Source organism: Pecten maximus, chromosome 7, assembly GCF_902652985.1.
Source record: "Pecten maximus chromosome 7, xPecMax1.1, whole genome shotgun sequence".
NCBI classification, from domain to species: domain Eukaryota; kingdom Metazoa; phylum Mollusca; class Bivalvia; order Pectinida; family Pectinidae; genus Pecten; species Pecten maximus.
The window spans coordinates 12,597,978-12,625,115 of record NC_047021.1 but is presented as its reverse complement, the minus strand read 5'-3'; the positions used below and the strand labels follow the sequence as shown (position 1 = coordinate 12,625,115).

Here is a 27,138-nt window from a genome sequence, read left to right as displayed (position 1 = left end):
TTTTATGAAATTTGTCGCATTAATGTATCCAACATCCAGCGCTATTGTTGCTATATTAGGCATTTTAAGAAATATTGTCATATGGAGAAAAAACATAAGAGTGAATTGATACCCATTATCCTATCATTGAAGGTTACATTGTATATTTATTCTCTGTTTAATACATTGTGTGTATACAAAACAAATTGAAAAGAACAATATGAAATAACAACTAGAAGTGTAAATACAGTGCATATAATTTATTACCTTTCAACAGCTGAATCGGATATTATACAGTTTTTTAAGACTGTTGAAAAAAACCCAAAAGGGACATGACAAGAATACAAAATTAAGATTACCAACGCCTGAAAGTAATCGACGGAAGATAGTATTAGAGAACACATGCACTGCTATCCATAATAGTAATGCACACACTTTAAACTCGGTAAGTATTACAAGTGCATCAAAATTTACTTCTGAAATTCTCTAAGATTACATATTTTTCAGTGATAATGAAAATGTTCATGCAAATAACCCACCTCGATGAATTTCAGGGAGGGTTGAGGCATCTTCGCTAGCCAAGGTTTCTGATTACGTTACACTCTATTCACTAGCCAAGGTTTCTGATTACGTTACACTCTATTCACTAGCCAAGGTTTCTGATTACGTTACACTCTATTCACTAGCCAAGGTTTCTGATTACCTTACACTCTATTCACTAGCCAAGGTTTCTGATTACGTTACACTCTATTCACTAGCCAAGGTTTCTGATTACGTTACACTCTATTCACTAGCCGAGGTTTCTGATTACCTTACACTCTATTCACTAGCCAAGGTTTCTGATTACGTTACACTGGAGTGTAAGGTAATCGGAAGCCTTGACTAGCGAAGATGGGGTTAAGGGAGGGACCTATATTCTAAAAAGGCATACAAATCTTTGTTAAAATATATCATAACATGCTCTATAACCCCTTCAAAATATTGTTTTAATCTCTGGAAATATGCTCTCAATTTAACAATTTTTTTAAAATGACTTAATATTGCCAAAATATTCCATTTGAGGATTTGAAGATCATTATCCATATCGACTTTAAAGTCTATATTAAGAAATTACAAGATTCAAATATTAATCAAGATAAACTGAATTTCGAACTATTCTGTAAATGTCAAGGAACTTAAGTATGGCAGTGTATTTAACTTTACATCCACAAAAAAATTGAAATTTTTCCAAAATGAGAAATCATAAATTGATTGGACAATATCGTCACAGTGAAACATAAATGAATAATTTTCTCCTTCATACAGAACCAGATCTCTCAAAAATGCATTTTTCAATATTGCCTTTCCAAACAAGAATATGTACTTAAATTGAGCTACTTGTATACATACATGTACAGTAGGATGTTGAAGATGTTGGAGATCATTGCTTGCCACCCGTTATACACAAAGATTTTGAAATGATGCTGTCATTGGAAAATAAATGCAAATCTAGATGTGGAGACGAAAACTGAAGAAAGTAAAATTTGACATTTTGTTATTTCTTGATGACTCCATAGTACATGTTTGGCATAAGATGATTCCGTCACACATTTTATTGTATTGTAGTATTTTTTGTGTCTATTCCATATCTCGTTTCACAGTGAAATATTAATAAAAACATAAAATACCATCCATGTACATATAAATACAGAAATGCAAAAACAATGATTACCAATCAGGTGAAGTGAGATTAATACTAGACTAATGTACATATATTTACATGCAAATTATAAATTGTTTTTGCAAAATACCGATATGAGGCATTAACCAATATGACATGCCAAAGTGTAAAATAATACTGAGTACATATAAGGAAAAAAGATTTGACCTTAAAGGCAAATATTATTTCGTCAACCTGAACGTCACAAATGATTTGACCTTAAGTGTTAATTTTATCTTGCGTTAAGGTCAAATCATTTAACCTGAAGTATCACGTCACGTAATGGCAAACAAATGTTCACTATATTTTGTAAATTTTATTTCCCTTTGGGTCAGACCGTTTTCCCTTAAATATTATATATATATAATTCTACAGTTTAGCGTGCCATAAACCAATGCATATGGTCCTCACTGCGAATGTATATTTTTAAAGTCTTTTAGATTTTGGTAGTTTTATATCTTTGATTGCTGTACTCGGCCAAAAAAATGCTTTCGTCATACATTGTAGGACTCAAATACTGATGATTGGCCGTTTAATATTCTGTTTTGCAAGAGGCATTGGTGATTTATGGGTTGTGCATTTGGATAGTGATACATTATCGAGTCATTTTATTGCTTACACCGTCCCAGACAAACGCTATTGGTTATTGGAAGGAAATAAAACACATGACCGACATCACGCGTTACCGAGAGCTTTATCAAGGATTGTTTTGTCCTCTACATGGTTAGGTAAAGTGACCTTCAACTTAGGATTGTCATCCATAGTCCGACAAATGGTCTCTTCCGCTCGGTTATTGCCGGACCAGCACCGCCTCGCCACCTAAAGTAGAAGAGTTTCAACAGTGCATCGTTCATTATTAACCAGAATTCATTTGGCAATGTGTTGATGTACTTTTGTAGGGAATTGCCCCCAGTTTTTGTTCGTGTTACTTGGAATACTTTGCAGATACCTTTACACGAATGCACATATATATAGAGTCCCTGATCAATTATAATCCTCTAAAAGTGAACACAATCGCATGTTAACTACATTTAACAAACCTACAATGTATTGTAGCTATCAACACCACGGGGAAGCATACCGCTCTCACTACCCTCCTTCATGACATCACCATGAGTAGCCCCACTACTTGTATAACCATATGTATTACATAATGCGTTTGATTTTCCTTAAATATACGCATAAGCTATGTTTCGAACTATTGCACGTCAGTACATTGGTCTTTGTGAAAATACTTACACCATTGGATACATCCCACGCCAGCATACGTTTTGCTCGCTGTCTAGCATCCTAAGGTACAAACAAATATGTTTATCCATACAGAATTTATACCAGGAGATATTTTCTGTGATGTCTTCAGTCATCATGAATATCCTAATGAGCGTGAACCGATTGATAATGAGTTATGATTACGGATTTAGCTTATTCTTTTGTCAGTTTCGATATTTTAAAATCAATATTACGATATTAATGGCCGAATATGATGATTCCATACCTCTGATCCGTCCAACACAAGACCAAATCCACCGTTGATCACTTCGCCCCTGTTAAAGAAAGAATACAATCGTTGGTCTCAACATATGCACAGACACTTTAGGAAAGCAGAGGTGACCATAACCATTTTTATCACCGGCGATCTGATGTACGTGATGTACATGCAGTACGAAAGAACACAATATTCAAACATAAAGGCATTAAACTATCCTTTCAATATGCATTGGAAGTTTAATTTGTACAGAAAACGCGCGCAGCTGACACGTATATTTATATCAATTTACAAATGTAGCAATGGGAAGTGTATAAGGAAAGTTAAAAGTCCAAATCGGTATCGGGGACTGTTGGGGACTCTTTTTTTATTTGATGGTGTTAATTAGATATGTTTCTATAGCCTGAGTGCTCTGCATTATTAAGTAGTGTTTACGCTGACGGCGATGTAGCATCTTTAAATGGAAGTTGAAACTGAAAAGACTTTCTTACATGACAACCTGTAATGGACTTTTAATTTGACTTTTCGGTGACTAAACTCTCGACCACCTTCATCGGACCAATGGACAGTGAAGCGTTCACTTATGTGTGAAGTGCACGACGTTTATCAAACGTGATATACGAAAAAAAATTCACATTCATACTTAACAACACGAAGAAAATATTTCATGAATTAGAAACTGTCAATGAACGACATCTAAATTCAATTCAATTTAAGTTTGATTTTTACAACTGAATGGATAACATAGTATATACATTGAAGGAAAAAGGCATCCACTCTTACATACCAAGTAATTAATCATTCTATAAATAGTTCTTACTGTCGTCACATATATTTACATTCAACAATATAATTCTTACTACCGTCTTAAAAACAATAACAATTTAATAAGCTAATTTGATAAGATTTGTTACAAGGAAGTAGGAATAATCATTGAAAGTTAATATATATTGACATGATTATTTACTCACCAACCCACTCCACCGCCATTGTGAAGAGCTACCCATGTAGCCCCTCGGAAAGCATCCCCGATCGCGTTCTGCACTGCCATGTCTGTTAAAAAAAGAATGGATGGCAAACAATGACTTCGTAAGATATTACACAATACATTGCGTGTATAAAATGAGTTTTCATTACTCACTTATTCATAATAATACATTCTAAAGTTAACGTGGGATATTATTTTCAACGCATATTGAAGCAAATAAACGACAAGGACAAACTACACATATAGATATACATGTACTCGTAATTGATTTTTATATGTGTATACCAATGTTACAAAATTTGCAAAATCGAAGTCTGAAGCGGTATAAATCAATGTATTCACGCGCCGGTCAGAACAGAAACACGCGACCCAAAATTTTCATCGGGAAATGACGTGATCGTAGTTTAGTAGTTTTAATAATGCGGAGTGAAGTGAAAAAGTAAATGTTAAAGATTGCTTTCATTTCTTCACGATTTTATGAATTTGAAATAAATGCATGCACTGTATAAAAACTAAAGTTTAACCTTTACGCAATAGTTTTGAATAAATATATTTGTTTTCGGGACAAGCTCATTGTTTCTTTAACGAAAAACTAACTTGCTAAAATATTGGTCGGAATGCCATCAACATCAGGTGATATTGTATAGAAACGTGTTTCCATGTTTTACTCAAAGCGGACGCGAAACTCTGATGCAGACAGGAACCGCTTGGTAATGGATTTTGTAAGAACGCGTTTCATACTGTTTGATTAATTGCCATACCTGCTGTAAATGCTGATCCATCGGAGATGTTGGACGTTTCCCGGAACGGGCTGTCTGTCCCACTGACATCATGATGATCTCGACTCAACACCACTGGGCCCTGTTATATGTATTAAATCATATACGTCCGTATACTTATGTTTATTCGTTTACGTGTACATGTACTTATTTATTTAAATGGAATCTTTGGCTTCAATGGCATAATATTCCAATCTGTGGCTTCAATGTCATTGTATTCCAATTTCTGGCTTCAATGGCATAATATTCCAATCTGTGGCTTCAATGTCATTGTATTCCAATCTGTGGCTTCAATGTCATTGTATTCCAATCTGTGGCTTCGATGGCATAATATTCCAATCTGTGGCTTCAATGTCATTGTAGTCCAATCTGTGGCTTCAATGTCATTGTATTCCAATCTTTGGCTTCAATGGCATTGTATTCCAATCTTTGGCTTCAATGGCATTATATTCCAATCTTTGGCTTCAATGGCATAATATTCCAATCTGTGGCTTCAATGTCATTGTATTCCAATTTCTGGCTTCAATGGCATAATATTCCAATCTGTGGCTTCAATGTCATTGTATTCCAATCTGTGGCTTCAATGTCATTGTATTCCAATCTGTGGCTTCGATGGCATAATATTCCAATCTGTGGCTTCAATGTCATTGTAGTCCAATCTGTGGCTTCAATGTCATTGTATTCCAATCTTTGGCTTCAATGGCATTATATTCCAATATTTGGCTTCAATGTCATTGTATTCCAATCTGGCTTCAATGTCATTGTATTCCAATCTGTGGCTTCAATGGCATTATATTCCAATCTGTGACTTCAATGTCATTGTATTCCAATCTGTGGCTTCAATGGCATTATATTCCAATCTGTGACTTCAATGTCATTGTATTCCAATCTGTGGCTTCAATGTCATTATATTCCAATCTGTGACTTCAATGTCATTGTATTCCAATCTTTGGCTTCAATGTCATTGTATTCCAATCTGGCTTCAATGGCATTATATTCCAATCTGTGGCTTCAATGTCATTGTATTCCAATATTTGGCTTCAATGTCATTGTATTCCAATCTGGCTTCAATGTCATTGTATTCCAATCTGTGGCTTCAACGGCATTATATTCCAATCTATCTCTTCAAAGGCATTGTATTCCGATTGGTAGCTTCAACGGCATTGTATTCCGATTGGTGACTTCAAAGGCAGTGTATTCCAAAAGTATGTTTTAATGACGATTAATGACGATTTATTCATGACTTCGTACTTCTTTCATGAGTACTGGTTAAGGTGGGGTTTCAAAATGGCTTGTCTGTGCTATTGGTAGCCTCGGTAGTCCTATATTTACAAATAGGATAGGCATTTAAGTCCAAACATGTACATACTCAAGAATAATAGCCCCATTTTTTTGTGAAAAAAGTATGCTTTTTAGATATCATATATACCAAGGAAGAAATTGCATTTTTGAATACACTAGGAGCAGGAGAAAAATTCTGATGGATTTTGAGTAACAGCATGCTCTTTTTACATTAAGCAAATTTTTCTGAAGATCAAAAATACAACTTCCTATTGCAGTCCATTCGTAATTATGTTCTAAACTTATTCAAACAGAATAAGATAAATTGCCAAAGAATGGTATTTATGAGATTTGTGCAAGTTAATAAAATGTATTGACAATATTGCTATGTACTTTTTAAAAGTCAAACGAGCACAGTGGGAAAATATGATTGCATTGAAATATTGTAAAGTGAACTGAAATAAAATGTTTATACTTTGTTTTATTGGTACACAGGGACTGACGCATGATAGATTGATGTTAGGTGTACACATGAAACCACCTAATCTGTAATCTAATATGACTTCCCCGTCCTAGAATCTGATTGGTCGTGTCAGTGTTGGTCTACATCCTAGTTCTAATTGTCCAAGTGGACCATACCTATTACCCGGAAGATAACAGTTGGTATAGCTACATAACAATCTACATTACCTGAGGTTTGTCTTCCACCTTTTGAATTCTAGGTGCAAAGGCTTCAAATGCATGTAGTCTCCTAAATAGTATAGGATACTGGCTACGTGGGCGCATACCCCATAATTCTCTGTCCAGCAGGACACTGGCAATAATAATCCTCTATGGGATTAATAGTGTCGGAGCTGCCATGCCGGATCCAAACTTACAATTGACATCGTACAATGTCCCGTGCGTGTCGACATCGTCACGGAAGTGCTCATTGATGTAGCCAGCTACCAGTGATATTTTCCATGTCTAACTTCGGAAAGTCACAACTATCCGCAGTCGCATCTGGTTTGACAAAATAGTGACTTGGCCTTTCTGGCACGACCTGACTCATCTTTCACACGTTGAAGACCAAGGCGCGCTTTCATTTTGTCAGCAAGCGCCATATCCTTTGCGTCTCGCTTCGGTGTTCTAACATATATGAGTCCCTATGATTCCATTGAGACAAGCTGCTACTATTCTTACGATGGCCTTGATAACATGCGTCTCGCTACAGTTGTAGATTATCTGGAGTTTGTGACCAGAATTTCAGGAATAAAGATATATGTACCGTCAAGTATGACAGTCGCACGATTGCCAAAAAATCTTCGGAAAACGTTTTGATGTATTCCAGAATGTTGTCCACGTCCAAGGAACAAGGGATCACTAGGTCAACCGTTGAAAATCCCACGATGTTTCTAAATGGAACCTGATCTCCGATATAAGAGGAGTTATACAACAATTTAAATATTGAGGTGTAGATAAAAGGATAAATAACATATTTATTATAATATTATGTTCAGTATTATGTTATTGTACACTGTACCTTAAGTTTCCCGTCAGCCACCGCGTCGTTAAAAGCTGTTGCTACTGCTATCCTACCCTTCTGGTCGGAGTACAAAATTCGCGCCTGGGAGCCAACAACCTAGCGAAATTAAAATCATACATTTATCTGGGGCATCATCAATATCCCTTTACTTTACGAAATCAGTACAGAATTTATGGAAGATTCAATAACTAAGATTGTTTCGCTAAATTGTGTAATCATTCCTATGAAATGCAAAGGAAGGAACTTTGATGTAACCGGGGTCATCCTCTTCACTCAATGTACCAGTGTTGTATACACAGAGGTGGTGGAGTCACTAACAGGTAAATGTTTTGAATATAATCTTGAGACATATTTTTTTTTAATCAAACATTATTTATCAGTCAGTGGTTATGACGTTATCTCATTAAAAATGTGTTATTTTTCTATTGATGAGAGAGATAGATGCCCTCTAGATTTGCATTACCAATATGTTGTTTTTTATTGATGAGAACGAGATAGATGGCCGCTAGATTTGTATTTACCATTATATTGTTTTTTTATTAATGAGAACGAGATAGATGGCCTCTAGATGTTACCAATCTTTTGTTCTTTTATTAATGAGAACGAGATATTGATAGGAGCCAAATAGTTGGCCTCGAAATTTGTATTACCATTATATTGGTTTTTTTTTTATAAATGATAACGAGATATTGGGCCTCTAGATTTGTATTACCAATCTGGTTTTTTTTTATAAATGATAACGAGATAGTTGGCCTCTTAATTTGTATTACCAATCTGTTGTTTTTCGCCTCCTTGATCCATCTAATATTATCATTGTATTGTTGTTTGATTCCTTCTGGAACTGAAAAAAGAAAATGTATTCATGAGAAATACTTGTATCATAAAATTGTCAAGAAACCACATCGAATTATTTCTACAGTACCGTATTAGTTTTTCATGTGATTAGTAAATATATACATAGGTGCTATCAATACAGTGACATTTAAATTACCCTTTGTTGATTATACAGTGTATCCTAGCTACTCTTCTATGCCTCATTTGTTGATGATTAGCATAGTGTATCCAAGCTACTCTGACATGCCCCCATTGTTGATGATAGTGTATCCTAGCTACATACCCCCATTGTTGATGATAGTGTATCCTAGCTACTCTGACATACCCCCTTTGTTGATGATAGTGTATCCTAGCTACTCTGACATACCCCCATTGTTGATGATAGTGTATCCTAGCTACATACCCCCTTTGTTGATGATAGTGTATCCTAGCTACTCTGACATACCCCCTTTGTTGATGATAGTGTATCCTAGCTACTCTGACATACCCCATTGTTGATGATAGTGTACCCTAGCTACTCTGACATACTCCCATTGTTGATGATAGTGTATCCTAGCTACTCTGTCATACTCCCACTGTTGATGATAGTGTATCCTAGCTACTCCGACATACCCCCCTTTGTTGATGATAGTGTATCCTAGCTACTCTGACATACCCCCCCCCCCCCACCCCCCCCCCCCCACCAAGGTTGATGATAGTGTATCCTAGCTACTCTGACATACCCCCCCCCCCCCTTTGTTGATGATAATGTATCCTACCTACTCTGACATACCCCCCTTTGTTGATGATAGTGTATCCTAGCTACTCTGACATGCCCCCATTGTTGATGATAGTGTATCCTAGCTACTCTGACATACCCCCATTGTTGATGATAATGTTTCCTAGCTACTCTGACATACCCCAGTTAATGATGATAGTGTATCCTCGTTACTCTGACATACTCCCTTTGTTGATGATAGTGTATCCTAGCTACTCTGACATACCCCTTTTGTTGATGATAGTGTATCCTAGCTACTCTGACATACCCCTTTTGTTGATGATAATGTATCCTAGTTACTCTGACTTACCCCCCTTTGTTGATGATAATGTATCCTAGCTACTCTGACATACCCCCTTTGTTGATGATAGTGTACCCTAGCTACTCTGACATACTCCCATTGTTGATGATAGTGTATCCTAGCTACTCTGACATACCCCATTGTTGATGATAGTGTATCCTAGCTACTCTGACATACCTCCTTTGTTGATGATAGTGTATCCTAGCTACATACCCCCTTTGTTGATGATAGTGTATCCTAGCTACTCTGACATGCCCCCATTGTTGATGATAGTGTATCCTAGCTACTCTGACATACCCCCCTTTGTTGATGATAGTGTATCCTAGCTACTCTGACATACCCCTTTGTTGATGATAGTGTATCCTAGCTACTCTGACATACCCCCTTTGTTGATGATAGTGTATCCTAGCTACATACCCCCTTTGTTGATGATAGTGTATCCTAGCTACTCTGACATGCCCCCATTGTTGATGATAGTGTATCCTAGCTACTCTGACATACCCCATTGTTGATGATAGTGTATCCTAGCTACTCTGACATACCCCATTGTTGATGATAGTGTATCCTAGCTACTCCAACATACCTCCTTTGTTGATGATGTCCTCCAGTACTGATGTTGTTATTTCGTCAGTTTTTTCAAGGTCAGACGGGTCGCCAGATGTACACACCCATCTGTAAGTGTAATTCTTATAGTTACTGAATTCGTGTGTTGTTTATAATATGATATTGATATTTTTACAAAAATAATCTCACAGGCGATTAGAGATACACTTCTGTAGAGTAGAACCATTACTTGAGCCAGAACTAACAGCATGAATCAATTACAACATTTGAATGATAATATTAAATACGAAGGTTTTCAACCGCTGGTGCATATACCACACGTGGTCAGAGGATAAATTAACGAGGCTATGAGATATTGTCGATTTTGGTAGATAACATATACCTGAATGGCCCAAACCCTAGGGAAAATATGTCGCCCATGATATCCTGAACGTAGGAAGGGTATCTAAACAATGTCCCGTTCAGTCCCTGCTGTCGACCAACATCAGCTCCTAAAATGAAGAACCAAAAACACGTTTCCCAGACAAAAATAGTGTACAGAAAAAACCAGGTTCTAGCTCAAGATGTCGTTCCTTTCAAACTTGTGTGTTGTTTATAACATTTGAGGATCGATCGAGTGATATAATGTGGGACATTGAAACAGTTCTAGGGAAAATATAACTCTCTTTTGGGAATCTTCATGAATAGGTCAAAGGTGCAAGTCCAACTAAAAATACACATGTGCAAAAAGATACGTGTCTGACGTTACAACGTAGTATAAGGTATAAACAATTACATGTCACAACAATTATGATAAACTGTTTCTATTGTTTCTTTGGAAATAGAAGACAGGTATACCTGCCCTGTCGGCCTCCAATAAGAAGGCATTCCCATAATCCCAGAAAAACATTCCTCTATCGGAAAGCTTGTTTACAGCAGCAATGTGTCTTCGAAGGCTGAAATGGTTTATAACGGTCCATCAACACAATATAGATATACATGCAATATTACACAGGAACAATTAGCAGTAGTAACAGTCCTAAACGAACAAGGTTATAATAATCACGTTTAACAACTCATCAACTCTTGTCCATACCCTGTATAATGTCTTAAATTGACGATCTTTCATATCCATAAACACCATGTCTTAACAGTTAAATACACACGACATATATACATGTACATGTAATATCTTAACGGTCCACCGACACAAGGTCACTTAATGTCTGATCGGTCTACCAACACAAGGTCATATAATGTCTTAATGGTCCATCAACGCAAGGTCATATAATGTCTTAACGGTCCACCGACACAAGGTCATATAATGTCTTAACGGTCCACCAACATAAGGTTGTATAATGTCTTAACGGTCCACCAACAAGGTCACTTAATGACTTAAAGGTCCACCAACACAAGGTCACTTAATGTCTTAAAGGTCCACCGACACAAGGTCATATAATGTCCTAACGGTCCACCGACACAAGGTCATATAATGTCCTAACGGTCCACCGACACAAGGTCATTTAATGTCTTAACGGTCCACTAACACAAGGTCATATAGTGTCTTTAAGGTCTACCAACACAAGGTCACTTAATGTCTTAAAGGTCCACCTACACAAGGTCATATAATGTCCTAACGGTCCACCGACACAAGGTCATTTAATGTCTTAACGGTCCACCAACACAAGGTCATTTAATGTCTTAACGGTCCACCAACACAAGGTCACTTAATGTCTTTAAGGTCCACCAATACAAGGTCACTTAATGTCTGATCGGTCTACCAACACAATGTCATTTAATGTCTTAACGATCTAGCAACACAATATCAAATAATGTCTTAACGGTCCACCAACACAAGGTCATATAATGTCTTAACGGTCCACCAACACAAGGTCATAAAATATCTCATTAATTCTCATTAACACAAGGTCATGGTCAACCAGTGGCCTTAATGATCTAAAATATAAGGTCGTACAAGGTCAAACAAGAGACAGTAGATCAGTTTTCCCAGATCGCAAAATTGGCCAAGAAGATAGCTTTGTGGTTTCTTTATTTCTATAGCGGTATGCACATTACATAATGTAATACTCGTATCAAATTAATCTGCCAGATTCATTGTTAAAACTCCTGTGTATTAGCATACAGAGCTGGTATCTAAAACGAATACCTTTCCTGAACAAGATTTTTGAATCGTATAGGGTCTTCGTGCATTAGTGTTAATGATTCCTCGTAGGAAACCTACAACAAAAGATAATGTATTTAAATGTCCAAATTTTACTACAGAACAGTTTTAATGATACTAATATGCTCTGAAATAATTACGAGATCTTTTATTACCTTTGGCTTGACAGCCAATCAGTTTTGTAAAAAACATAATACTTCATATTGTACAAAATACAAAGGATAACATATGGAGATCAACATTAACATGCATGATATACATATTACATAAGGTACATAATATAAAGAACAATCTACATCGTTACACATATGTATGGTGATATTTATTACTTGTATCGAATCATCTTACCACTTTTAAAACATATATAGTGTACTATCAATAAATTTGCAATATAATTAAACACATATCACATCGTTCTCTGTTTATTTGCATGTACAATGAATTTACCTAATATATGCAGTTCCTTTATTTTACTTGAATTCAGTAAATTTAAAACTTTAAAGACCGATGATTTTACCAATAATATTTTCTAATAAATCTCTTCCTTAATTCTGAATACTTAGGACATATAAGTAAAAAGTGAAATTCATCCTCAACTTCGTTTTGTGTACAGCTGTTACAAAGTTTATTATTCCTAACAATGTTTATACTTCTACCAACTTCTGTAGCAAGATTATGTGCAGACAAATGTAGCTTAGTAATTGCAATTCTATGTTGTTTATGTAATGACTTGGTTAAATAATTTTGTAAAGTGACATTGTCTATTAGATACTTATATAAATCACATTTACTAGAAATATTTAAAGAATTAAATATGGTTAGCTTAGCCTGACCCTCTAGACGCTGTTTGATCAAAGGTAATAAACTGATGTCGGAAGGAGTATGTCTCACCCATATAAAACCAAATCCCAGTTCAAAAAGTTTCTGATTTACAAACACTAACCTGTTAGATTTCGGACAAACTTTTTCTGTTTCTAGTAACAAAAATCTGTAAACTTCATTCTAGATACAATTATCATGACTTAACAACTTAAACCAATATTTTATCATCCTAAATATGTGCTCATTTGCCAATGGCAATCGACCTAATTCAACATAAACCATAGCATTACAGGTAGATTTCTTGACAAGTATACTTTTACAAAATTCCAAATGAATCCTTTCTATTATTGCACATTTAGACCTCCCCCATATTTCACAAGAATAATTTAAACCACAGGGATAGACTTTCGAAAAACAAAAATCGATCTGGATATAGGGATAAGTGGATTATCAATTAAATGCGTCTCACTATATAGCGCCGAGGACGTGTCTACTTAGGACGAATATTCATACATGTACCTTGCCTACACTGCTCTCTTTAAATTTTAAAGATTTCAAGATGTGACGGTAGGCTAACACATTGCTAAAATGCATTATAAATGTTTAATTATACTAGATATTACTGCAAAGTTAAAAGATATCCGATACTTGTAGCATTTTCGAGGATCATTGTTTTGCAACACTAACGGCAATGGAAGGGAATCCTAGCTCTTACGACTGTCATCTGTCAGACATTGACCGTCCGTCGTCCATCGCAGCAAGGGTCTGCCTACGTGTAAATGTATATACAATATAACTAAGATATCGTCAAACATACCGCAAGATGCAAACATAAGAAACAGTTTGACTAGGTCAATTGATTTAACAGGAAGATGGGTCGATGTAATACATCAATCAAGACAGCTGTTTTAATCCATGGATACACGTAACAGATATACTTCGTCGTGGCGTAATTATGGTAGAAACGTGTGCAATGGTAGATCGAACACCATACATGTAATAAATATATGATATTATTGGAGTGTGTAATAGATCAGTAAGTAACTGGTTTATTGTCTACATGACTCCATCTATTGTTAGGTTTCGTTTAACTGACTATAGTCAGTGTTCTACAAGCTATAGTTAGCTACTGGTTTGTTAGATTTTGTCTCTGTCAACTACATGATGTAATTACTCGTTTACCGCCTACATCTCTTCGCCAATCGTTAGGTTTCGTTCTGGATAAACGACAATACATGTACCGGTTAGAGCTTCCTGATTAATGACCATACCTGTACAGGGCAGTACTTCCGGATTAATGACCATACCTGTACCGGGTAGTATCCGCCGAGGTAGGGGTTGTGGCAGGAGGTTTGATCTGATCCCAGTTCCACCAACATATCTCCAGTACTCTCGTATTCATAAACAAATCTCTCCCTATTAATTCATAAACAATATGCGTATAATTATCTGGAAAATAAACTTTCATTTTATTAATTAATTCTTTTTGTTGGGCTATTCATATTTAGATAAAAAAAAAACAACAACATATAAGTAGAACCCATTTGCTAAATAGGAATACTGGTAAGCTATATCATTTATAAGAGATAACTGTACGAACATTGCACTGTTTCGTTGCCAATTGGGCTCATGCTATTTCTATCGCTTTAATGATACGAATTCATAGTGGTGCTTAGGCTGTTTTCAATATTCAGGAAGTATCATGATGTATCTTTGAAGAAATTAATAATAAATTGCAGTTACCAAACATCCACTATATTTCCATGGTACCCTAGACTCAATGTTCTCTTTTGCTTCCGCGCCTGACGAATGATTGTCATGCATTCGTCTAAACTGTCAGTGACTTGCATCAGCCATCCTTGTTTATGTCGTTTGTCCAACGCCTCCCTGCTCACCTGTTGACAGAATCAAACAGCCTAATTACATATTTACCATCCCTGACAATAGTTCTGTGGGTGTACATATGTGTGTATGTGTGTGTATTTGCACTTAACATTATTCATTTTTATCGACCACGCGGAAAGTGTTGAATATAAAACTTTAACAACAATACGATAATGGTATAATCATAAATTATTGTCTTTTTCGCAACTTAACAAAAACAGATTTTTTTTTTAAATTGATACCTCTGCCACAAGTCCAATACAACCACAGATAGTAGCAGCCTTTGGTTGAGCCCCACTCATTCCACCTAGGCCAGAGGTCACAAACACCTGGAACAGTTATATAACTATCCATGTATCTCAACCATCATGTATGATTTTGTTATATCTTAAAAGACAAAAGGATTCAAGTGTTTATCTAAATACGGTGACTGAGAAAAGACATCAAAATGAATTACTTTCAGTACTGTATAAATCAATTAATAAATTTGAATTCAAAAGAAAAATGCATCTACATGTACATATATATCTTAATAATTAATTATGGGGTAACATGACAGTAGAGACATAGATGTAGGAGTAAATTTGACATTGAGTGATGTGAAGTTTCTCTCATTAAATATAGCAAAAAATATTTTCCTTTTTCCCCGAGTGGCATTCAACATGATCTACCAAAGGAATATATACAATTCTTTAAGTTTAATCCAATGTCTGGTTTACCTTTCCGGCCATGTCCGTGACACCCAGGTGTTTTCTGGCAGCATTAAGTATGGTTAGCTACAAATATGTTACACATTAAGTGAATATCAATAAGAATTACACTGAAGTAAGGTAATGTAGTATTGCTTTGTAGTAAGGTAATACAGTATTACATTGTAGGAAGGAAATACAGCATTACACTGTAGTAAGATAATACAGTATAATATCGTAGTAAGGTAATACATTATTACAGTGTAGTAAGGTAATACAGTATTACATTGTAGTAAGGTAATACAGTATTACATTGTAGTAAGGTAATACAGTATTACATTGTAGTAAGGTAATACAGTATTACATTGTAGTAAGGTAATACAGTATTACTTTGTAGTAAGGTAATACAGTATCACATTGTAGTAATGTAATACAGTATTACATTGTAGTAAGATACTACAATAGTCCATTGTAGAAAGGTAATACAATATTACATTGTACTAAGTTAAGAATAAATGAAAGAATACACACAACTGTATGTAATTAACAACCAATTATCATGAGGGATACCATATCACATAAAGTTGTGAGTTGTGACTTTGTTTTATCTATGAAATACTCGAAACATTATTCTAGGATGAGTAAGAAAACAAGGCATGAAAGTAAGCGAAGAAATCAAAAGACTTGCTTGAGCACTATTTGCCAACATTAAACGACTGATATATTGATATGTGTTTGGCCTGTTTAGTTATACGTACCGTGGTACCGTGAACAATTCCCTGTGGCCCAATATAACAATAGCTACCGGCTGTCATCTGACCATACCTAGTACGGATAACAAACAGAAGAAATATCTTAAAACTGGGGAAGGTGGCGTAGGCTTAATGATATTGTAGCGAGGCATTTCAACAAAGTGAAACTTGTCTTAAACACACACACACACACAACAAAAATGGTTTGATTTTTGAATTGTTTGTGATCAAATGGACATTTTATGTTGAGGATTTATTGATGGATAACAAACACAACTTACATTGTAACTCCCAATGCGAACATCTTCTCGTAGTCCGCCCTTGACGAGTAATTCGGTATAACCTATCAATGTAATGGTTTATTGTAACATATTTGTAAAACGTTTTATCTAATCAAATAAATTAATATATTCGTCTGGACTTATCATCTAATCAGTATTGGAACTTTTTTCCACTTTACAGTCATTTCTTTAGTTTGACGGTACCAGATTTGTCTGTGTGGACCTACCATCTTTAGTTTAACCGTACCAGATTTGTCTGTGTGGACCTACCATCTTTAGTTTAACCGTACCAGATTTGTCTAAGTGGACCTACCATCTTTAGTTTGACGGTACCAGATTTGTCTGTGTGGACCTACCATCTTTAGATTAAGGTACCAGATTTGTCTGAGTGGACCTACCATCTTTAGTTTGACGGTACCAGATTTGTCTGTGTGGACCTACCATCTTTAGTTTAAGGTACCAGATTTGTCTGTGTGGACCTACCATCTTTAGTTTGACGGTACCAGATTTGTCTGTGTGGACCTACCATCTTTAGTTTGACGGTACCAGATTTGTCTGTGTGGACCTACCATCTTTAGTTTAACGGTACCAGATTTGTCTGTGTGGACCTACCATCTTTAGTTTAACCGTACTAGATTTGTCTGTGTGGACCTACCATCTTTAGTTTGACGGTACCAGATTTGTCTGTGTGGACCTACCATCTTTAGTTTAAGGTACCAGATTTGTCTGTGTGGACCTACCATCTTTAGTTTGACCGTACCAGATTTGTCTGTGTGGACCTACCATCTTTAGTTTAATGGTACCAGATTTGTCTGAGTGGACCTACCATCTTTAGTTTAACCGTACCAGATTTGTCTGTGTGGACCTACCATCTTTAGTTTGATGGTACCAGATTTGTCTGTGTGGACCTACCATCTTTAGTTTAACGGTACCAGATTTGTCTGTGTGGACCTACCATCTTTGGTTTAACGGTACCAGATTTGTCTGTGTGGACCTACCATCTTTAGTTTGACAGTACCAGATTTGTCTGTGTGGACCTACCATCTTTAGATTAAGGTACCAGATTTGTCTGTGTGGACCTACCATCTTTAGTTTGACGGTACCAGATTTGTCTGTGTGGACCTACCATCTTTAGTTTGACGGTACCAGATTTGTCTGTGTGGACCTACCATCTTTAGATTAAGGTACCAGATTTGTCTGTGTGGACCTACCATCTTTAGTTTGACGGTACCAGATTTGTCTGTGTGGACCTACCATCTTTAGATTAAGGTACCAGATTTGTCTGTGTGGACCTACCATCTTTAGTTTGACGGTACCAGATTTGTCTGTGTGGACCTACCATCTTTAGTTTGACGGTACCAGATTTGTCTGTGTGGACCTACCATCTTTAGTTTGACGGTACCAGATTTGTCTGTGTGGACCTACCATCTTTAGTTTGACGGTACCAGATTTGTCTGTGTGGACCTACCATCTTTAGTTTAACGGTACCAGATTTGTCTGTGTGGACCTACCATCTTTAGTTTAACCGTACTAGATTTGTCTGTGTGGACCTACCATCTTTAGTTTAACGGTACCAGATTTGTCTGTGTGGACCTACCATCTTTAGTTTGACGGTACCAGATTTGTCTGTGTGGACCTACCATCTTTAGTTTGACGGTACCAGATTTGTCTGAGTGGACCTACCATCTTTAGTTTGACGGTACCAGATTTGTCTGTGTGGACCTACCATCTTTAGTTTGACGGTACCAGATTTGTCTGTGTGGACCTACCATCTTTAGTTTAACCGTACCAGATTTGTCTGAGTGGACCTACCATCTTTAGTTTGACGGTACCAGATTTGTCTGTGTGGACCTACCATCTTTAGTTTGACAGTACCAGATTTGTCTGTGTGGACCTACCATCTTTAGTTTAAGGTACCAGATTTGTCTATGTGGACCTACCATCTTTATTTTGACGGTACCAGATTTGTCTGTGTGGACCTACCATCTTTAGTTTAAGGTACCAGATTTGTCTATGTGGACCTACCATCTTTAGTTTGACGGTACCAGATTTGTCTGTGTGGACCTACCATCTTTAGTTTAACGGTACCAGATTTGTCTGAGTGGACCTACCATCTTTAGTTTGACGGTACCAGATTTGTCTGTGTGGACCTACCATCTTTATTTTGACGGTACCAGATTTGTCTGTGTGGACCTACCATCTTTAGTTTGACGGTACCAGGTTTGTCTGAGTGGACCTACCATCTTTAGTTTAAGGTACCAGATTTGTCTGTGTGGACCTACCATCTTTAGTTTAAGGTACCAGATTTGTCTATGTGGACCTACCATCTTTAGTTTGACGGTACCAGATTTGTCTGTGTGGACCTACCATCTTTAGTTTAAGGTACCAGATTTGTCTATGTGGACCTACCATCTTTAGTTTGACGGTACCAGATTTGTCTGTGTGGACCTACCATCTTTAGTTTAACGGTACCAGATTTGTCTGAGTGGACCTACCATCTTTAGTTTGACGGTACCAGATTTGTCTGTGTGGACCTACCATCTTTAGTTTGACGGTACCAGATTTGTCTGAGTGGACCTACCATCTTTAGTTTAACGGTACCAGATTTGTCTGTGTGGACCTACCATCTTTAGTTTGACGGTACCAGATTTGTCTGTGTGGACCTACCATCTTTAGTTTAACGGTACCAGATTTGTCTGTGTGGACCTACCATCTTTAGTTTGACGGTACCAGATTTGTCTGTGTGGACCTACCATCTTTAGTTTAACGGTACCAGATTTGTCTGTGTGGACCTACCATCTTTAGTTTAACGGTACCAGATTTGTCTGTGTGGACCTACCATCTTTAGTTTGACGGTACCAGATTTGTCTGTGTGGACCTACCATCTTTAGTTTAACGGTACCAGATTTGTCTGTGTGGACCTACCATCTTTAGTTTGACGGTACCAGATTTGTCTGTGTGGACCTACCATCTTTAGTTTGACGGTACCAGATTTGTCTGTGTGGACCTACCATCTTTAGTTTAAGGTACCAGATTTGTCTGAGTGGACCTACCATCTTTAGTTTGACGGTACCAGATTTGTCTGTGTGGACCTACCATCTTTAGTTTGACGGTACCAGATTTGTCTGTGTGGACCTACCATCTTTAGATTAACCGTACCAGATTTGTCTGTGTGGACCTACCATCTTTAGTTTAAACGGTACCAGATTTGTCTGTGTGGACCTACCATCTTTAGTTTAAACGGTACCAGATTTGTCTGTGTGGACCTACCATCTTTAGTTTGACGGTACCAGATTTGTCTGTGTGGACCTTCCATCTTTAGTTTGACGGTACCAGATTTGTCTGTGTGGACCTACCATCTTTAGTTTAAACGGTACCAGATTTGTCTGTGTGGACCTACCATCTTTAGTTTGACGGTACCAGGTTTGTCTGAGTGGACCTACCATCTTTAGTTTAAGGTACCAGATTTGTCTGTGTGGACCTACCATCTTTAGTTTGACGGTACCAGATTTGTCTGTGTGGACCTACCATCTTTAGTTTGACGGTACCAGATTTGTCTGTGTGGACCTACCATCTTTAGATTAACCGTACCAGATTTGTCTGTGTGGACCTACCATCTTTAGTTTAAACGGTACCAGATTTGTCTGTGTGGACCTACCATCTTTAGTTTAAACGGTACCAGATTTGTCTGTGTGGACCTACCATCTTAAGTTTAAACGGTACCAGATTTGTCTGTGTGGACCTACCATCTTTAGTTTGACGGTACCAGATTTGTCTGTGTGGACCTACCATCTTTAGTTTAACGGTACCAGATTTGTCTGTGTGGACCTACCATCTTTAGTTTGACGGTACCAGATTTGTCTGTGTGGACCTACCATCTTTAGTTTGACGGTACCAGATTTGTCTGTGTGGACCTACCATCTTTAGATTAACCGTACCAGCTAGATTTGTCTGTGTGGACCTACCATCTTTAGTTTGACCGTACCAGATTTGTCTGTGTGGACCTACCATCTTTAGTTTGACGGTACCAGATTTGTCTGTGTGGACCTACCATCTTTAGTTTAAGGTACCAGATTTGTCTGTGTGGACCTACCATCTTTAGTTTGATGGTACCAGATTTGTCTGTGTGGACCTACCATCTTTAGTTTGACGGTACCAGATTTGTCTGAGTGGACCTACCATCTTTAGTTTAACGGTACCAGATTTGTCTGTGTGGACCTACCATCTTTAGTTTAACCGTACCAGATTTGTCTGTGTGGACCTACCATCTTTAGTTTGACGGTACCAGATTTGTCTGTGTGGACCTACCATCTTTAGTTTGACGGTACCAGATTTGTCTGTGTGGACCTACCATCTTTAGTTTAACCGTACCAGATTTGTCTGTGTGGACCTACCATCTTTAGTTTAAGGTACCAGATTTGTCTGTGTGGACCTACCATCTTTAGTTTAAGGTACCAGATTTGTCTGTGTGGACCTACCATCTTTAGTTTAATGGTACCAGATTTGTCTGTGTGGACCTACCATCTTTAGTTTAAGGTACCAGATTTGTCTGTGTGGACCTACCATCTTTAGTTTAACGGTACCAGATTTGTCTGTGTGGACCTACCATCTTTAGTTTGACGGTACCAGATTTGTCTGTGTGGACCTACCATCTTTAGTTTAATGGTACCAGATTTGTCTGTGTGGACCTACCATCTTTGGTTTAACGGTACCAGATTTGTCTGTGTGGACCTACCATCTTTAGTTTGACGGTACCAGATTTGTCTGAGTGGACCTACCATCTTTAGTTTAAACGGTACCAGATTTGTCTGTGTGGACCTACCATCTTTAGTTTAACGGTACCAGATTTGTCTGTGTGGACCTACCATCTTAAGTTTAACGGTACCAGATTTGTCTGTGTGGACCTACCATCTTTAGTTTAACGGTACCAGATTTGTCTGTGTGGACCTACCATCTTTAGTTTAACGGTACCAGATTTGTCTAAGTGGACCTACCATCTTTAGTTTAACGGTACCAGATTTGTCTAAGTGGACCTACCATCTTTAGTTTGACGGTACCAGATTTGTCTGTGTGGACCTACCATCTTTAGTTTAACGGTACCAGATTTGTCTAAGTGGACCTACCATCTTTAGTTTGACGGTACCAGGTTTGTCTGTGTGGACCTACCATCTTTAGTTTGACGGTACCAGGTTTGTCTGTGTGGACCTACCATCTTTAGTTTGACGGTACCAGGTTTGTCTGTGTGGACCTACCATCTTTAGTTTAACGGTACCAGATTTGTCTGTGTGGACCTACCATCTTTAGTTTGACGGTACCAGATTTGTCTGTGTGGACCTACCATCTTTAGTTTAAGGTACCAGATTTGTCTGTGTGGACCTACCATCTTTAGTTTGACGGTACCAGATTTGTCTGTGTGGACCTACCATCTTTAGTTTAAGGTACCAGATTTGTCTGAGTGGACCTACCATCTTTAGTTTAACCGTACCAGATTTGTCTGTGTGGACCTACCATCTTTAGTTTAACCGTACCAGATTTGTCTGTGTGGACCTACCATCTTTAGTTTAACGGTACCAGATTTGTCTGTGTGGACCTACCATCTTTAGTTTGACGGTACCAGATTTGTCTGTGTGGACCTACCATCTTTAGTTTAATGGTACCAGATTTGTCTGTGTGGACCTACCATCTTTAGTTTGACGGTACCAGATTTGTCTGTGTGGACCTACCATCTTTAGTTTAACGGTACCAGATTTGTCTGTGTGGACCTACCATCTTTAGTTTGACGGTACCAGATTTGTCTGTGTGGACCTACCATCTTTAGTTTAACGGTACCAGATTTGTCTGTGTGGACCTACCATCTTTGGTTTGACGGTACCAGATTTGTCTGTGTGGACCTACCATCTTTAGTTTAACCGTACCAGATTTGTCTGTGTGGACCTACCATCTTTAGTTTAACGGTACCAGATTTGTCTGTGTGGACCTACCATCTTTAGTTTAATGGTACCAGATTTGTCTGTGTGGACCTACCATCTTTAGTTTGACGGTACCAGATTTGTCTGAGTGGACCTACCATCTTTAGTTTGACGGTACCAGATTTGTCTGTGTGGACCTACCATCTTTAGTTTAAGGTACCAGGTTTGTCTGTGTGGACCTACTTACCATGCCGTTAGTGATGACCAGCCGAGGGGCTGACGTACTACTCGGGAACAGCCCCAGTGGATGTCCCGAGTTCATCACTAGTGTCTGGTCATCTGTCATCTCCGACAAGTATTTCATCACCAACCAAAACTTACAAACAAAAAGGTAACTGATTGTTAAATAGCAAGGAATAATTAACAAAGATATCGGTTCATTTTCATAATATGACAAAAACTGATAAGTTTTGTGTTTCTCGTTTTATTTTGACTGTGAATGATTGTCTTTTAATTTTAAATTTTAATTTTAATTATCTTTTTCATATTTTATTGGGAAAGAAATAAAAACAGAAACGAAAATAGTCATTGCGCGCATTTACAGTAATTGCGCATGTGTGCACCGGTACGGCTGATATATTCCTACGCACCACATTTGATGTTTACACACTTGTAAGCGATGTTTTTGTTAGTGAGGATTAAAGGAGTAAAGATTATAGATCATTTGAAAAAAAAACACAAACGAACGTTTATAAACATCAGCATAACCTACATAGCCTTGGCCTACCTGTGCCCAATTGGACAACACCTGTCCATTTCCACCATACGTCACTAACTCCTGTGGGAACTGAGCCACTCGGGGATCAAGGTTATTTAAAATCATATGCATTATAGCTGCGGCATGTCTATTTCTGGCCGGTATCTCTCCGATAGGAAACGCCCTGTAATTGAGAACTGAAATAGTTACCCATCAATACAAATCGATACAAGTGGCGTATTGATAGAAACACCCTTATATGTCATAACGTATGACATCACAGCTAACATCGAAACGAACTGTAGGACAGTAACAAACAGTAAACATAGGCATACATCGGTCATCAAAATTGTTTGTCGGAGTGGAACGCCGACGGAGAGTAGATTAAATGTCCTGTGGTAGGAAACATAGTTAATTAGTTCACAAAATGCTATGCACTCGGGCAAAATATATGTATTTCAAATTATGTGAATGTTACTCTATTGACGTATCTTTCAAAGTTGAATACCCAAAGTACCTCATCTGTATCTGAGGCAGGAATCGGTACATGTATATATGCCCATAAGTTTGTAGTTCCTCGGCGAACTCCGGGGCCAACGTCTCGTGTAGATTCGACGGGAAATATCGCAAAGAGTTTTCCAATGCTAACTGTCAAAATAAATACAGATTTAATTGACAGTTACGTTTATATTGAAACAAATGTATTAGTTTGGGATATATAATTCTTTCCTTTCTACTTTTTCTCGTTCATTTCTACTTTTTCTGGGTTTTTTTGTTTTTTTTTCTTTATTGGTATTGAAAATAAGTATAAATGCAAATATTTTAACATGGGTTTGAAAGGTTTCTAATGATTGACTTTGACATCTGAACTTCGATGTCTTGATTTCAAAATCAATTGCGAGGGGGCACTTCTGTCGTATGCGAAGTTTGATTTTGATCACTCATGCAGAATCAAAAAGCAATTCCAATCAAGGTGTGTCGGTAGTAAACCACTGTGTGAAGCTTTGAGTATATTCGTTATAAAGGAACTTAAGTTATTCGGCGGAAGCCAGTTATCTATCTGTTGTAACCATAACCTTGACATTTGACCTTTTGACATGTAAAGAAGTCCTAAGCACACACTCCCCATAAGAAAGCAGTTCGTGAATCTTGATTGTGACCAGTCTACTTGAACTTCGTTATTGTGAGGAAATGGTAATTCGGACATAAGTTTCTATTATTAGAAACAGTGACCTGTATATTTGACCATAATTTTCGTATCAAAAGCCTGTATCGATAGAGAAGCACTCTGTGAATTAGAGGTTATCATTCGGTCCACGGGAACATGAGCAATTGGGGATAATCAAATCCTCTATTGATAGTGTCAGTGACTTTGACCTTTGGCCCAAAATGAAATCCCAAACAAAAAGTCCAAATAAGGAAGTAGCTACAAAGTTTGAGTGGGCCGGTTCAATTTGAACTTGAGTGATTGTCCGGAAGCGGAATCCAAAATTTGATTTGAAGTAATAACCTTGGGCTTTGACATTTTGACCGGCAAAAAAAATCCCAATCAAGCACGCCTAATCATGAAGCGGTGTGTGAAGTTTGGACTTGATCGGTTCACTTGAGCCACGATTTGATTTTTTTTTATACTGTGCTTGAGCTATTGTCCGGAAACCAGTTTTGTAGTTAACAATGGCCTTGAAATTTGACGTTTTGCTCCGGAAAGAAATCTCAAGCGAGAACTTTTGATCTGAAAGCCGCGACTGAAGTTTGAGTTTGATCGGTCCTCCTGAGTTTGATCGGTCCTCCTGAGTTTGATCGGTCCTCTTGAACATGGGTTTTTGTCCTATTGTCCGGAAAAGGTGATGTAAACAGAATAATTAACGGCGGAAATACGGACGGACAGCAGCATTGTTTATCACCTGCCGATCTTTGAGGGAATAATAAGCTACACCTCAACATGATCGATATGAAACAATATCTTTTTGATTAAAATGCAGAGTGTCATTATGTCAACCACTGGGGGAAATGATGGCGTCATTTACAAAAAAAATAACAGGTAATCTATAGTAGGTTGATAAAAATCATAAAAACGTTAAAAAAACAAATACAGGTAAATTCATGTACATGTATATTAATGCGGTTCGGTACTGTTGGTGGTGAAGGGTGTGGTGTAGTTAATTAGGGGTTGTGTACGATGAATTGATCGAGATCTTAGATGAGAGAGAGAGGGCTCAAAAACACAATTATGAATAAATAGATGTAAAATGATTGAAACCTGAGAAAGTATATAATATTCCAGTTATGGGAAAATGCCACCATACATCACTAAAGTCACTTATATTGATGTCATCTAGTGATTCAGTGATATGTTAATTGCAGTCTCGAATGATGAGGTACGTGTTTAGGGTGACGTGACGCTGTATGTATATATATATGTATACTCTGATGAAGGTAATAAGGTTATCTGCAGACATGAAAGAGTGCATGTACTAAGTAACTATACCGGTAGAGTATTATTTACTAAAACAATAATGTAACTATATTGTTAATCTAATGTATAATTGTAAATACTGTACTGTACTATCTACATCATTAAACCTACCCTCTGTTCCGCGGGAGACAGATCGGGGGTCCGTACGGGAGCGTGGGGCACGGACTCGTCTCTGGGTCTTCTCGGAGGGAGAGGGTCCAATGGGAGACCCTCACATATTTCTTTCAACGAAGACATGTTATCCTGGTTTTTCGTCTACTGTTTGATGTCACAATTTTGTGTTGATCCTGTTTTTCCGTCACTGTTTGACGTCCCAATCCTGTGTTTATCCTGGTTTTCAGTCTTCAATTTGACGTTCCGATCTTGTGTTGATCCTGTTTTTCCGTCACTGTTTGACGTCCCGATCTTGTGTTGATCCTGTTTTTCCGTCACTGTTTGGTGTCGCGATCCTGTGCTTATATCCTGGTTTTCCGTCACTGTTTGTTGTCCCGATCTTGTGTTTATCCTGTTTTTCCGTCACTGTTTGGCGTCCCGATCTTGTGTTTATCTTGGTTTCCTATCACTGTTTTACGTCCTGATCTTGTGTTTTTCCTGGTTTCCTGTCACTGTTTTACGTCCCGATCTTGTTTTATCCTGGTTTTCCGTCACTGTTTGTTGTCACGATCTTGTGTTTATCCTGTTTTTCCGTCACTGTTTATTGTCCCGTTGTGTTTATCTGTAAGATACTTTATCTCTCTTGTATTCTCGGTCATGAACCAGACTAAAGATAACCACATTCACTCGTAAGGTTTAGTACAGATCTCGAGTTAGTGTCATGAGCATTGTTAGTTTGTTGAAAATATTAGAAACATTTTCATGATAAAAATGTTTAAAAGTTCAGCTAGCAACAATATTTGAACGATACAATGGAGTTATTGGGAGAGGTTGTGGACATTTCATGTATGTTTGTGTAAACCTGTTCCTTTATAAGCTGTAGGTCAATTATATAGGAAGCAATTCACGCGTGATTTATGGCCAATTGTACAAGCTCAGACAAACTCAAGGTTATGGCTAACTCATAAGACAGGGAAACAAAGGAGAGGTGCATTTCTTCGGCCAATCATTGATCAGGCTAATAGTTTGGAGAAAGATACTTTAAAGAGCAGCTGCATATGGTATGCTATTCAAAACACTAGTCCGTATTGTGTGTGCTCGTAGAAAATCGGGGGGTCAAA

The 27,138-nt window shown here is 37.5% G+C and overlaps 1 protein-coding gene across 1 annotated transcript; it reads right to left on the bottom strand.

Annotated features, from left to right (window-relative positions):
* Positions 1-220: 220 nt before the first annotated feature.
* Positions 221-27,138, bottom strand: LOC117331641 (urocanate hydratase-like). Its single transcript, XM_033890469.1, has 21 exons — positions 26,036-27,138; positions 23,966-24,096; positions 23,479-23,632; positions 22,939-23,067; positions 16,783-16,844; positions 16,508-16,574; positions 15,780-15,836; positions 15,303-15,389; positions 14,920-15,071; positions 14,484-14,592; positions 12,340-12,410; positions 11,031-11,128; positions 10,576-10,684; positions 10,213-10,301; positions 8,508-8,578; positions 7,735-7,833; positions 4,914-5,013; positions 4,136-4,217; positions 3,174-3,222; positions 2,918-2,968; positions 221-2,497 (listed from the first exon to the last, which is right to left on the bottom strand). Exons 1-21 carry the CDS (start codon positions 26,159-26,161, stop codon positions 2,354-2,356), a joined length of 2,037 nt encoding a protein of 678 aa, XP_033746360.1. The 5' UTR covers positions 26,162-27,138; the 3' UTR covers positions 221-2,353.